The sequence below is a fragment of the Phragmites australis genome, chromosome 7 (assembly GCF_958298935.1).
Source record: "Phragmites australis chromosome 7, lpPhrAust1.1, whole genome shotgun sequence".
Taxonomy (NCBI): domain Eukaryota; kingdom Viridiplantae; phylum Streptophyta; class Magnoliopsida; order Poales; family Poaceae; genus Phragmites; species Phragmites australis.
The window spans coordinates 32,024,913-32,040,256 of record NC_084927.1 but is presented as its reverse complement, the minus strand read 5'-3'; the positions used below and the strand labels follow the sequence as shown (position 1 = coordinate 32,040,256).

The 15,344-nt window shown below is 45.9% G+C and overlaps 1 protein-coding gene across 1 annotated transcript; it reads right to left on the bottom strand.

Moving 5' to 3' along the window:
* Positions 1-1,116: 1,116 nt before the first annotated feature.
* LOC133924785 (uncharacterized) lies at positions 1,117-2,029 on the bottom strand. Its single transcript, XM_062370494.1, has one exon. It carries the CDS (start codon positions 1,883-1,885, stop codon positions 1,256-1,258), a length of 630 nt encoding a protein of 209 aa, XP_062226478.1. The 5' UTR covers positions 1,886-2,029; the 3' UTR covers positions 1,117-1,255.
* Between the last annotated feature and the right edge of the window lie 13,315 nt (positions 2,030-15,344).

Genomic DNA, 15,344 nt, shown 5'->3' with positions numbered 1-15,344 from the left:
GAACGAACATATGTATTTTTTTTATCAAATACTTTTATTATTTTTTGCCACATATTGAAATGGATCACGGATAAGTGTTTTAAGTCTTGATGTAAAAAAAAGTCTAAAAATATAATAAAAAATTTATATTTAGATTTTTTACTAAAAATATGTGTATATGCTATAAGTCTAAAGTACGCACGTGCAAATTTTAGATGTGTCATTTTACTTTTCAATGTTATGTTGTTTTTACATCTTTGGAGATGTAATTTTGCTACTTAAAATATTTCATAAATTGCTTCTGTGGGTTTTATCCATGTGTTGCTGGTTACATCTCGAAACAACTTTTTAGTGGGTTTTATCCATGGGAGTTAGGGGTAATGCATTCTGTTAAATTGTAGGTGGTCATATTGGAACGAGTAGCCAATATGTGAAGCTCCACCTTATTACAGGAACTCAAAACCACCAACGTGTTACGGAAAAATTAAATATATGTTTCAAAACTGACCAGCATCTGATAGAAGTTGATCATGTATCTCATATAAATTAGTTTGTAATAAAGTTTGAATGATAAATTTTATTATAAACTAATTTATATAGAACATAGGATTAAAAGATGATTAACTTTAGAGATATTATTAAAAATTGATTAATTGTACAACATATAATAAAATTTACAATGTGTTACATAACAAGTCACATACTTTCATCTGTTTGGTAAGACTTCAACTTTAGCTCCCTATCAGATCTTAAATTTATATATTAAGATAAAATAATTTAAATCTTTATTTTAGATTAAAATAAAAACAAAATATCTCATCCAAATACTATATGTAGACCCACGACTCTAACAAATTTACACAGACATACCCTTAACATCCTAAGGCCAACTCCAGCAAAACCTCTAAACCCACGCCGTATTACTGTACGCACGAATTTGCCATCCAAACAGCTCGCATTGCACTCCAACAGAGCCAGTTCCGCATGCTACAGTGATATAGCCGGGCTGCTACAGTGATTACGCGGTTCCAAATTTGTTGCCCTCTCTCCCGTCTCTTATCACTATTTACAGAGTATTTGTAGATCTGAAAAGAGAAGTGAAGTAATAAAAAATAAAAAATAAGAGATGAAAAAAAATAAAAAATACTATAATAATATTATAAAATAATTCTTTAAGTATCCGCAGATGATATAACCACGGAGCATGTTGTACACCGTCATTCCGCACTCGCGCTAAATTGTTACCCAACCACTGCCCCCACGAAGAACCCCGTCGTCACTCCAAGTTTGTGTGGCGGGTCCTCATCTGGGCTGGGCTCTGGCCCAAGACGCGCGCGAGCTCCAGCACCACCATCTCGAACAGCACAAACATGGCTCCCTCGTACAGGCTCCCCATCGGCAGCTTCGCCCGCGTGGACGACCTGTCCGGCGTCGCTGCCTCCTCCTTCTCGTCGTCGGCCATGGTCTGCGCGGGTAGGTGCGCCACGACGTCGGCCTGGCGCCGCGGGAAGTCCCCGCCGTCCGGGCGGGCTGTGAGCAGCAGGACGCGCGCTCCGGCGCCGCGCGCCACGCCGCAGATGGCGTCGACGGTGGAGAACGCGCCCGGCCCCGCGGAGGCCACGAGCAGGTCCCCTCCCACCGCGGGCGGCGCCGTGACGTCGCCGACGCAGTGCGCGGGGACGCCGAGGTGCGCGAGGCGCATGCAGAGGGCGCGCATCATGAGGCCCTCCCGCCCGACGCCGTGCACGAACACGCGCGCTCCCCGCGTGGCCGCGGCCGCGAGCTCAGAGACGAGAACGGAGCGCGCTGCGGGGTGCGCGGAGGGCGCGGAGAAGACGGCGGCGATCTGGGCGCAAATGGCGGCGGCGTCCGCCTGGAACGAGGCCGCGGCGTCGCTGCCGCTCATTGGCTTGGCGTACCTTATCCGATGCTCCCGTGGAGGGTGGACGGTAGCAATAAGCAAGCAGAGAGTGTGCTGGCTTTTGGATGTGGCGTGGCCTGTGCTCAGGTGTGTGGATCAGCACTCCGACTGCTCCGATTGGTTGGGACAGACTGACAGAGTAATCGTGCGGCACACTGACGCTATCTTATCATTCTCAACTTCGTGGGGTCCGTGACACAACGTCGGATTGGATTACTTTTTACCGGTTCCAGACACAACTTCATTCTGATCATCAATTTACTTTTCCACTCTTCTAATTTCATGTGTCTGAAAATTTAGGAGGAGCTATCAAATTGTCACGAATATCATAGTCGGTGAGGTTTACGGTTTGAGAGGAGATTTTTCAGTGTACTTCTTAACTTAGAGGGATATCTAGGGAAACCGATAGCAGGGAGATAAGGATACAATATGATAGGTAGCGTGTGGTGGATATAGATCTGATAGTAGGAGAGCTGCCAGTGATGACTAGAGGTGGGTGGGGTGGAAAGCGTTACGGGAGCTGGAGGAGAAAGATAGACGAGCACCGTATAATCACTTGATTTTTAGTCATCTGACAAATAGCAAACACCTTAAGTTTTACCATCGGATTGAATTAGCCTTTTATTTGGATCGTCAATTTCCATTCACCTACTAACCCTCTCTCAGTCTCTCTCCACAGGGGTCATTTGGTTCTAGCCTTCAAAAAGTCAAGCTAAAATTTAGCTTCCGTTTAGTTTAAAATCAAATTTTAGTTTGTGTCCGGGAAAATTTGATGGAGTAAAATTTCCCTATAGTACAGCTAAACAAGATTTTTACGTCTAAAATGGTCACTCCGATTTTTAACCGATCAAAATTAAAATTTAATTTCAAACCAAATACTATTTAGTATAAAAATTTAACATAATCTTTATTTTGACATGCCAAATTTTAGCTTGGCTTGCCGTGAGCTAAATCCAAACAGCCTTAGATCTTTCTCGGTATGCCTTGATGCTTCGCCCTCCTTCAGCGGCGGGTTGGCCCCCTTCCCTTCCCTCGTGCACGGCCCCTCGCCGCTCCCACCGGATTCCTCCTTCCCAGTAGCGCCGGCGTTGGCTCCCACACCCCCGCTCGCGCCCCCTCTCCTCCTCCTCTTCTGGTCGCCTCCCGGCTCGTGGCACCTGCATCGGCCTCCACCTCCCCGTCCCCACCATTTCATGGTGTCCCGAACGTGTGTCGCCACTCCATAGCTCACCCCACACTGGGCAAGGGCACGGGAGAGCGGCATTGCAAGCGGCGGTGGCAGCATGGTGGCATGGTCGGGCTATGGAAAGCGGGTGCTGGAAGCCGGGGGGAAGTGGGTGAGCCGCCGAGAGGCGGCAGCATGGACTAAGTCAGGCGTGGGTGAGAGCCGGGAGGCAGACGCGCCTATGGCTGATGCTTGATGCGTTTCAGCACGTGGGCGGACAAATCGGTGACGCGACAGTGAGTCTGCGGGCGGGAGGGAGGAGAAAAGCGCTGCGCAGGCCACATTGCTCATGAAAACCACGGTCAGCGGCAGGGCCACACTTCTCCGCACGCGGGCGGCTGGAGCAGCGGCACGGCGGAGAGCCCTGTCGCGGGCAGCGATGGGACGGCGAGTAGAGCGGTAATCATGTCATCTCTTGCTCCCGTGGTCGCGTCCCTCCCACATGAGGCATGAAACGCGTCACGAGACGACGGTGACATACCTTGGCCACATCATCTCCGGCCAAGGCATTGCCATGGACCCCTCCAAGGTGGAGACCGTGCAGGCATGCCCGACACCCACGACTGTGCACGCCGTCCAGGGCTTCTTCGACCTCACGGGCTATTACCAGAAATTCATTCAGTCGTATGGAAAAGTGGCGGCATCACTCATGCACATCCTTAAATGGTAGGCCTTTGAAGCGCTGAAGGCCGCGCTAACTACAGTGCTCATTCTACAACTACCTGACTTCGATGTTCCATTCATTGTGGACTGCGACGCATCTGGCTCGGGATTTGGTGTCGTCCTCCACCATGGCATGGGACCAATTGCCTTCTTTAGTCGTCATGTCTCACCACGCCACGCCAAGCTCATAGCCTATGAACACGAACTCGTCAGCCTCGTCAAGACTGTATGACAATGGTAGTCATACATGTGGACACTGTCGTTTCTCATCCAAACGGATCACTACAGCCTCAAATTCCTCCTTGATCAGCGGATGTTGACGATCCCATAGCACACGTGGGTGAGCAAGCTATTCGGTTATGACTTCACTGTCGAATTCTGCCCTGGGTGCTAGAACGTGACAATGGATGCCCTGTCCCGCCGCGACGAGGAGATCATGGCTGCATGGGCCCTGTCACTGCCAGATTTTGAGTTGTACGCTTAGTTCTGGTAGGAGGCGACAACAATTCATGAGATCATTGCCAAACGGGACGAAATTGACGCCGATACGACCGGTGCACCATGGTCAATAGTTGACGACTTGGTGTTACACGATGCCCGCATCTTCGTGCCCTCATCCTCGACGTTCTGGCTGTAGATCCTGATTGTGGTTCACGGTGCTGCCCATGAAGGTGTCCAAAAGACTCTACACCGCCTTTGTGCCTCGTTCTACAACCCGCATGCCTCCAAGATTGTGAGACTTTATTCGTGGTTGCGCCGTGTATCAGCAGAACAATACGGAGCACCTTCACCCTGCCGCCCTTCTCCAGCCCCTGGATGTCTCGCACTCGGTGTGGGCCGACATTGCCATGGACTTTGTCAAGAGCTTTCCCAAGGTGGATGACAAATTGATGGTTTTGACCGTCGTCGGCTGTTTCTCCAAGTGCGCGCACTTCATCGCGCTTGACCATCCCTACACTGCTATGTCTGTGGCGCAGGTGTTCTTTGAACAAATTATGCGCCTCCATGGGATGTCGTGCTCCATTGTGAGTGATCGGGACCCCATCTTCACTAGCAACTTCTGGTCCGAGCTCTTCCGGTTATCCGATGTCCAGCTGCGGCTTAGCTCCGCCTTCCATCCCTAGACGGACAACCAGTCTAAGGTGACCAACCACATATTAGGAGTCTACCTCCGTTGCTTGGCTAGTGACCACCCTAGAAGCTGGCTGCGGTGGTTGCCATGGGCTGAGTTCTGCTTCAATTCTTCCTACCAGATGACACCGAAGACCACACCATTCCAAGTGGTGTACTGCTGTGACCCGCCTCCTCTACTGCCCTATCAACCGGGCGCGATGCGCGTGGCGGCCCTCGATAAGCAACCGCGTGACCACAATGTCTTTCTCGCGAACATTCGTGAACGTCTTCAGTAGGTGCATGACCACATGAAGCAGTGCCATGACTGGAACGATCGGGCGCTGGAGACGGTTGGTGATTAGGCATGGCTTCGTCTCCATCAGCGCACGACAGTCGCCATTACTGACAAGGCACACTCCAAACTTGCGCCGTGCTATTTCGTTCCATTCCAGGTGGAGGAGAGAATTGGCTCGGTGGCATACCATCTGCGCCTCCCTCCCAAGGCACGTATTCATAACGTGTTCCATGTTGGGTTCCTAAAGAAGCATGAAGGGGCAATGCCGACTTCCACTACTCCGCTGTCAGCCATTGTGCATGGACGTGCTGTGCCGACACCGGAGTCCATCATGCACGCTCGCTTGAAGCACGACCAGTGGGAGTTGCTAGTTCGTTGGGTTGGTCATGCTCCAGCTGATGCAACCTGGGAGCACTGCAAGGAGTTCACTACTGATCACCCGGAGTTCCAGCTTGAGGACAAGTTGTTTCGCTAGGAGTGCAGAAGTGTTGTGGACGGCTTCGTTGGTAAAACCTACAGACGCAAGAAAAGCAAGAAGGCGTTGGGCTAGGCATTGTCAGGGCCCACGGCCTAAAAATATGTTGTGTTTATCAGCTTTGGTTTGTTAGTCAAGTTGTTAGCAAGATTGAGTTGTTAGTAGATCAGTTAGCAGATTGGTTAGTTAATGTACTAGGTAGTCAGCTATAAAATGCCAGACCTTCCCATCAATGAAGTCAAGCAAGGATTAAACCTAATTGCTCAGAGCCTCTACGGAGGGAGAGCTAGTTTACCCCTGCTAATCCCCTCTATTGTCCCTAAGCCACGAGCCATATCAAATTCTGCTATAAGATTTACTTTTTTATAGCAGCATTAGAATCCAGAGGACCATTTTCCTCTAATTGTTCCAGATAGCCCAACTTTTCCTTAAGGATATTTTTCTCTTTTTGATTTGGCCGGCCAAGTGCCCACCCCAACCTTTGAGGTGCTCTTAAAATTTTGAATTTAGTAATCCATACATCAGCACTATTTTCATTCCAAAAAATTTCAACTTCAGTCATAAAAGACTCATGATCCAGCCAAACAAGTTCAAACTTGAACCCATTATTTTTAATGTTCTTGATGTTAGACATAGAAACCACCAAAACATTATGATCAGAAAGGTCCCTAGGAATCTTTTGAACATTAACCAAGGGGTAAATGCATTCCCAATCATTATTCATTAACACCATGTCCAACCTTTCAAGAGTTGGATCTTCTGTGTTATTGGACCAGGTAAAGGACCCACCACTTATGTATAACTCTCTAAGCTCATGTACATGAATGATAGAGTTGAAAATACGAGAGAATTGGGATAAAACATTTGGCTTCTTCTTTTCATGAGTATAACGAATTATATTAAAATCCCCACCAATGATCATAGTCAGGTTTGTTTCAGCACAAAAAGTGGACAATCCAGTGAGGAACTCAGCTTTTTCTTCACCTTGGGCAGCCCCATACACCTCCAGGTTGGCTCTTAGTCAAGTAAACAATCAAAGTGATGTTTACCTCATGTTCTAACTCTCAGATTCTTCTGGTTCAGAGCTTAGCCTACCAACCATTTTTTTATTTATTCCTGTTTGTTCTATTGGTTTTATGGCTTCATTATAAATATACATTTCAAAAAGAGTCAGTACGTTAAGATGAAACTTGCAAACAATGCACTACATATGTTTGATTGATTTTCAAGAAAAATGAGAGTGTGTTCTTATCAATGATTCCTATAATTGTTACAGTTTTATCATTATTTAACCTGGAGTTTAATGTTTCTGAGTCGCACGAACAAGAGCTTCATTTTGTCCTGGCCGCCGATGCTTTCTTCACAGCCCAATTTAGCTAGCCGGTCCATAGACTTAATTGTATCAGTCATCCTTGCCTGCTATACTTGGTACTCATAATATAATTTGCCATTGTACTAAGCACAAAATGATGTTAACTGTGATGAGAGCTATTATTGCTTACAACATCAGCTATTGTTCTGCAATCTCTGTTGCCTTTTCCTATTGAAACATTGGGATGGTTATGGCACTTGAAAAGCCTACTAACTGACAGGCATACAGTAACTCCTACGGGAATGAGCACAAACGGGTTAGTTGGGCGCGCCAACGGCGCTCCAATTTTCTAGTGGTTGATTTCTGTTCTACTGGTACTAGTAGTATCCTAGCAAAGGCTGGATCACTAGCAGGCTAGCAGCAGCAGCTAAAACATGTTCCTTTTTTTTGGGGGAAATAGCAGCTAACCTGAGTAGAAGAAGTGGTGCTGTGAACGACAACAGCAAAAAAGAATTGATTCATCGTAGCAGCAGCAATGACTATTTCAAGAACAAACAGATCAGTCACATGAATAACGAATCCGCCAATTCCACAATTCATCAAGAAATGTCAGTTGCTCGACAAGGCATGTTGAACTTTGCAGCTTCATTACGATACTGATCACATGTATCGTTCCAGTTCCAAATTCATCAATTTCAGCACAAATCGCACGAAGTTACTCAACTATTGTCATGCACTTTGTTGTCTTCGTAATTGGGTCTGACTCCTGGTTAAAGGCGACAGCAACTCGCGTTGCGTAACGCTCACGCCTGGATCGGTAGGAGTTTGAGGCCGAATGGGCGATCTGATTTGGGGAACCACAGGAGGACCCGAAATGGTATTTCTGGTCCCAGTCCAGGAGTCCGTCCTCCGATATTGGGCTCCATGCACTGGCGATTGAACCCTCGGCTCAAACCAATCCACGCACACAAACAAATGGTTTAGAGCCCAGAACGGACCCGATTTTGGCCCAATCTTGGATGAGCCGCTCATACTGGAGCGAGGCAGGGCCATCCAGGGTGGCCAGCACGCGCGCAACGGCCCAAACTAGGCAGGGAAGGCCGGTTCGGCGGTCCGGCCGAGGAGGACACATGGCCGATCGGACGGGGTGCGGCGGAATTTTTTTTATATTTTTTATTTCTTTAATATTTTTAAGAATACATGGCTATTTCAAAAAATCACAGTCCTAACCTACTGTCGCTTGCTGAACGGGTGAGATCTTCATGTCGCTCGTTCAGCGGGCGACATATTGTATTCGTTCGCTGAACGGGCGATATATGCATATATAGAATTCTATTTTTTTAATTTAACTTTTTTTTATGGAAATTTTAAAAATAGTAGTTATGCAAATAGTTGTTGATAGAAGTTATTATTTTGACAATTTTGATTCGATGTAAATTTATCGATATTTGTTTATTTATTTGATGTAAAATTGTATGAGTGATTTAATGTTGTGTGGATACAAAATCTATTTTTTCGAATAATTATAGTTGTGAAGCACAATTAGTATAGAACCCGACGTGGAGGTTATATTTGTTGACAAATATTAATGTGAATCATCCATAGCTTCCTATGGCCTCGCACAGTCCATCGGCGCAAAGCCTTCACTCGCTCTTCACCACCGCCTTGGACTTTCGGTGCCAAGTCATTTGCTTGCCCTTCACCACGGATGGTCCATCGTAGCCGAGTCTTGCTTGCCCTTCACCGTCTTGCTATAGAAAATCACTTTGTATTCGACATCTTCAAGGAATTCATTTTATTAAATATAGAGTCCACTCTTGTTCTTCACTCTTGTCACATATGATTTCAATTCAACTTATGCCTTCTTATGGATCCAACTCACTCTCAAGCACAAAAGCACATGAGTTAGTCCATAAAACCTAAATGACAACTTTTATACCTTAAGTTACTTTATCTCCATAAGTAACTTATTAGACTTTATGAATATTATCAAATCTTCATATAGAACTTAACCACACTCATTCTTAAACACATAGCACACGGGTTAGTCCATAAAACTCTATCGACAAGTCATACCTTTAGTTACTTGATCTCCACAAGTAACTTAGACTTCAAGCTTATTGCTAATCTTATTCAGCTTCTTCTTCTTCTTATGAGCATCACTAAAATCTCAATGATTTTCGATGCAATTCTTTGAACTCATGGAATTTCTCGAAGAATCCATGCTTCATCATTTATGCATTTCCTATGAAATAACCTAATAAAAATTCTCAATATGATTGTTAGTCCATAGGCATTATCATCACTTACCCGAGCATCACCTAGAACTCATTCATCTCGGTGCATTTTCAATCTCCCCATTTACCTAGAGCTCATGCATATTTCTTATCCATGCATCACCTATGGAACAACTTACTAACAAACTCAACACAATTGTTAGTCCATAGGTATTGTCATTAATTACCAAAATCACACATATGGGCTAGATGCACTTTCAGGATGTCGTGTCGTAGTTCGTAAGGGCCCATCTTGCCCTTACCCTTGTTGTACCCGAAATCGGATCAGGAAGCCATGGAAGAGATTGTGTTGGACTGTATTAGAGAAGAAGTAGCTATGGATGGGTTACCCTTATATACATCATGTATGGGTTACCCTTATATACATAAGGGGGTATACTGCCAGGAACTGTTAAGTGTGTTGTAGGGAGAGTTATTGTAATGCCAAGGTGGGTCTTAAGGATTCCTTTTGCGCGGATGTCGAAAGCGTCCACTGACAGAGAGAGAAAGATGTGCGGTGCTATAGAAGAAGAGATAAAGTCACGGGCAAGTATTTCCTCATCATTTTACTGCGTGTAGTCACGATGTGTCCAAGCTACTATAGGATAGGATACTTAAAGCTCTGTTGTGTTGTCACTTCATGTGTAAAGCCTAAATCATGATAGAGGTGTTGTTATTTTATGGTTAAAGATGCTAATTGCCGTCTTCACTAAGATAGTGCTTTGCCGCTCTGGCACATGTCATTCCTCCTGCTCACAACGTTTCTGGTTGCTCCACAAACTTGGTTGGAGGGTCTCTCAATACTCATTGCCACTAAGGCGTCTATGTGTACACAAACACTGAGAGTAATAAATGTGGATCACTCACTTAATCTAACTCATTACTAATCACCTAGCTAGATATACACTAGACCTAAACTAACAATAATCAAGTCCTTAATTTTATACTAATTACTTTTATCTTTAATATCTTTATTTTGGTGGCAAGAGTTCTCGAATATGTGAAGCAACACTCCATCTAGCTCTAGCAACCACCAAATGGCCACGAGTTGGAGTGTTTATATGATTGACTTAAAAAACAGTGTCTACCCCCACTGCATGATACGGTGACATGATCGTATGATACAGTGATATGCTTTTCAGATAGGACTTTGTAGCTTTTCTTTCTTGATGCCTTAGGCATTCATCTGATCTAGGAGCTAGCTAAACGTAGCATGCATCATCTACTAGGTAACCAACCTAAATATACTAGATCAAGCTACTAAACTTAAACCTACCTTTATAGTATGGACAAAGAAAACAAATTTATCTATACAAGTGATGCTCTTAATAATATGATCACTTGTCCAAATAATAGGTTCTTATACCTTCGTGGATCTCCTTTGACATTGATGTTCATTCCTATGAGGTGTTTGGAACCTCAAGCTCATCACATTACATTCATAAGATTAAATCTTTTATACTAGTAGTTAATATTATTTTCATTGACTATGTTGATATTAATCACTAAAATCACATTGTTATGGTCATTGATTTTTTAGGGTGACACTTTTCTTTCTCTCCACTCATGTGAAGAGGACAAGGGTGTTGGAGATTGGAGGTTTTTAGGGAGGCATTCGTGACTGTGGCGGCGATCGGTGACCAGGGGGATCCACGGCGATTGAACATGTTCGACGAGTATGGGACGGAGAGCGGAACAGGTGATGGGGAGCAGATGACGAGTTATCCAGGTTGGCATCCGCCATCCCATTAGGTTATAGATTTGGGGAAAATTGTGATAAAGTTCAAATATTTGGGGGTTTGTTGTTTGATATGAGGTTGCATGAATCAGTTGAGGCATGTTCCTCCATTGGGTCATGATTTAGGGGATTTAGCCAACAATCTAGGGTTTGGGGATGAATCTAATTAAGTGACCGGCCGTAGTGGATGTTTTTGGTTTGGTGTTGATTAGATGATTATGGTGCACTAGATATGTAGTTATTGTGTCGTCAAAAAACGTCTTGTAGTTCTTACACTTTGTTTCACACTGGTTGCCAATGGCAGGGGATTTTCCTATGAAATTTCTGGTTCACAACGACAGATCATTTGGTGGTAGTCCTAGGAGATATGGCAATGGCAGTGTTGGTTCCAAAACAGTCATGGAGCCCAGTTATTTGTCTTAGTTTGTGATGATGGACTGCTTGGTTAGGCATGGTTTCAAGGACAGTGACAGTTTGTATTATCTTAAGCCTAGGTACAAACCACCAGATGGATTGGTTATGATTTTAGGTGATGCAAGACTGAACCAACTAATGAAAGAACATGAGGGGACTACGAAACTATGTAGTCTTTACATTGTTTCTTAGCCAAAGTTGGTTAGAGAGGAACCTAGGACTTCTGGAGGAAGTGATAGTGTAAACTCAAGTGACAGTGATAATGACAGTGTTGAGGATAAAACATACCGGTACAATCCACTCGAATTAGATGATAGGGAAAAGATGATGGCTTGAAAAGGGACAAGAGGAAGGGCAAAACTAAGAAGAACAGACAGCTCATAAAAGTGTTCCACGATAAAAGGCGGATCACAAGCATGTTTACGAAGGTGACTCCGTGCAATGATAAAGACCGAACACTTTTTGCAGCGGCAACGACCGTAACCATAGGTGATGGGAAGAAGGCTGCCTTCTGGTCATCGGCATGGTTACATGGACTCACTCCAAAAACTATGGCGCCCAGCATTTTTGCGATATCAAGAAACAAGAGCAGAAAGGTATATGAGGCTTTGCAAAACAACTGGATTCAAGACATCAACCTTGCAGCAATCACCTCTGCCCGACAACTTGCCGAATTTGTTCAATTGTGGGAAAAAAATATAGCAGGTACAACTCACGCCAAACTCCCCAGATAAGATCACTTGGAAATTCACAGCCAACGGGGAATACTCGGCAGCCTCGGCATATCAAATTCAGTTCCAAGGCTCCACCCTCACGTACATGGAACAATTCATTTGGCGCGCCTGGGCTCCACCTAAATGTAAATTCTTTGCGTGGCTCTCTTTTCAAAACAGGCTCTGGACTGCCGATAGATCGATCGATCAAGGTTGGCCTAATCAGCGCGTCTACCCTCTTTGCCGCTCCACCGATGAGACTGCACTTCACTTATTCGTCAGGTGTAGGTTCTCAACCAACATCTGGGATTTAGTCTACGCATGGTTAGCAAGGGATCTGCCAGGTCGAGCCAATTGGGAGGCGCACCAAACGATTCCGGAATGGTGGATTGAAATTGGATTCACACAAGGAGCGCCCATGAAGGCACTGCGATCAGTTATCATGCTAGTATGTTGGGAGCTTTGGAAGGAGCGCAATGCTCGAACTTTTCAGTGAAAGCAGATGACGGCACAAGCACTTTTCACAAAAATAAAAGAGGAAGCAAGAGCATGGTGTCTGGCACGAGCAAAGAGCCTTGCAAATATTATCCCTAGCTTATAGGTGAGCGGTGTACATTTTTTGGCTTCTGCCTGTAACTTTTTCTCCTTCTCTTTTAATAGAAAGCCTGGCAGACCTCCTGCCAGTTTTTCCGTTTCAAAAAATTATGTTTACGAAGGTGAGGAAGGGGATGAGGAGCTATATGTGACCAAGGATGCTGATGAAGGTAAAGGAAAACCTCAACATTTTTAACATGACCAGCAGTCAATTAGTTGTTCGGAGGAGAGCGGAGATCTGAAATTCCGATCACGCCAGGGCGTCAGGGCCCATGCATGACTCATGACTCATGAGTGCTTTCATCGTACACGGGTCACACGCGCCCATGTCTCCGCACTACACAAGTCGCCCAAATGAGCTGTCTCCCATGCCTCGCCCCAATGGTCCCGTACCCGGAGGCCCATGGGCAGCAGGGACTACAAACTGGGCGCCCAGATCCCAGACGCGGCCACCACACGTCCACACCCACACCAAAGACGGCAGATCCAACGTTTGAGCCATCATGAGCGCCCCGACTGGATCTGGCGCCACCCTTTGTCTCCCCTCGCCGCTACAGCGAGCGCCTGCTCAACCATGCCACCCATTTCTCCCTCCCCTTTTCCATTATTTTCCGCGTCTCTAGCAGGATCTGCAACGAGATTTATGCAAAGATCGTGCCGATTAGACAACGGGGTTCCGGCGGATATAAGATAATCGAGATGCATGGCGTCTTACCGAAGCTGGAACCCTGCAGCGAATCTAGAAGGTCGTGGTGGCCGCTTTCGGTGCCATGGTGTGCAGCAAAAGGAAAGCACGCCAAGGAAGCAGTGCATTTGGCTGTTGCAGACTGTCTATCTTGCAGCGGCAACGATGACGAGGATACTACACTAATAATGCATGCACCCTGATTTGTGGACCGTCTCTAATCGCACATGGAGGCGTTCTGGATGAATGCCTGTGAACTGCGATGATCGATGAGCAATGAGTTCACGGAGTGCGTTGATATCGTTTAGGTTCAAAACACGAACATGCCCAATTATGCATGAGGCTAACACAATGATTTCACTCGCCCGAGGTCACAAGGGACAGGCTTGCACAAAAAGTAGCAGCAGAGCTGAACGCTCGTGCTGTCATGCATGCACGGTGTCGTATCATGTTTCCTTCTCTGCAATTGTTTGGAGTGCTACTCATTTCTGAACTTCACGGTCTCGTGATTTTAGGGAGAGAAAAAAAGGTTCGTCAGATTCCTGTCTCTGATAAGTTGCCTAATTTTACAGCACCGGGCAAAAGATGACCAGGACAGGATGCAACAGCAACGGACCAGGAACAGTGTTTGACAGTCACCCCAAGATCTCAGAATCCAAACAGTAGCTGAAGTCTGAAGGAACGTACGCTTGACTGGTTCTGCGCTAGCCTGTGCTGACCGGCACTTACAATAATAGGAGAAGCTCGTGTGCAACAATACAGTACTTAACACGAGATGCCTCTCCAAGCATCACTCAATCAGTCTAACAATACGTGAAGATCACTCAATCAGTCTAACAACACGTGAAGATCGGTTGAACCGGAATCTGGTACGGGTCAGAACGGCAGTGCTTGCACGGTGAACGGGCGCAAGAGAATAGATCTGAAAAAATCCTGAGCACTCCAGGGACCATGAGCGTTTCATCGTACACGGGCCACAACTCACGCGCTCCCCCCATGTTTCCGCGCTGCACACAACTCGATTCGTAGTCCGCCCAGATGGGCTGTACATTGCATGGTCCCGTGCCCGGGGAGACCCATGGGCAGAAACTCGAAACTGTACGACGAAACGGCAGGGACCGGGACGAAACACGGCAGATCCAAGCGCTGCGGCTGGATCCCGCACCCAACCCGTGCGCCTGCTCAATCACGCCAACTCTTCTTCCCTTGTCTGGCTCGGTGGCCACAACCAGGATTCAATTTCGTTTTACAATTTTTTCTTTCACCGACGAAAAGATTGAAATTCTTAAAAAATTTCTGAAATTTTGATTCTTTTTCATCCTATACTCTATAGATCTTCCAGTGAAAAAAAATTAAAATTAGATATTTATTCCTTCAAAAAATTTAAATTTTAGTGATATTTTAATCCCTAGCCACAACATCAACAGGATCAGTGACGAGTGAGATCTATGCAAAGATCGTGCCGATTAAACTAGGAGATCCTTTGGAGATAAACAAAGGAAACGGCAGCTTGCCGAAGCTGGAACCTCGCAGTGAATCTTGAGGTCGCCACTTCCGATGCCATAATGTCGCAACGAAAGGAGTAAGCACGACGCTCTACGAAAGGAGCAATGCATTTGGCTGCTGTTGCAGCAGCAGCAGCAGCAGCGATGCACAGGACATTTGTTAATGCGGTCCATTTGCACTCTCTCCAGTCCGATCGCACATGGAGATGGAGAGATTGGCTTTCTGAACACCTGTCGAGTGTGAACCGTGATGATCATATCGGTAAGCAATGTGGTCAAGGAGTGCGTAGAGAGAGACGGCAGTATAATAAACAAATTGCGACCCTGCTACTAATCGAGTTGTTAACAACGAACATGCCCAATTATGAGTCAGGCTAGCACAATGATTTCATCCGGCCTCGTGGTTCCTCTTGGCAAGGGACAGCCTTGCACAAAA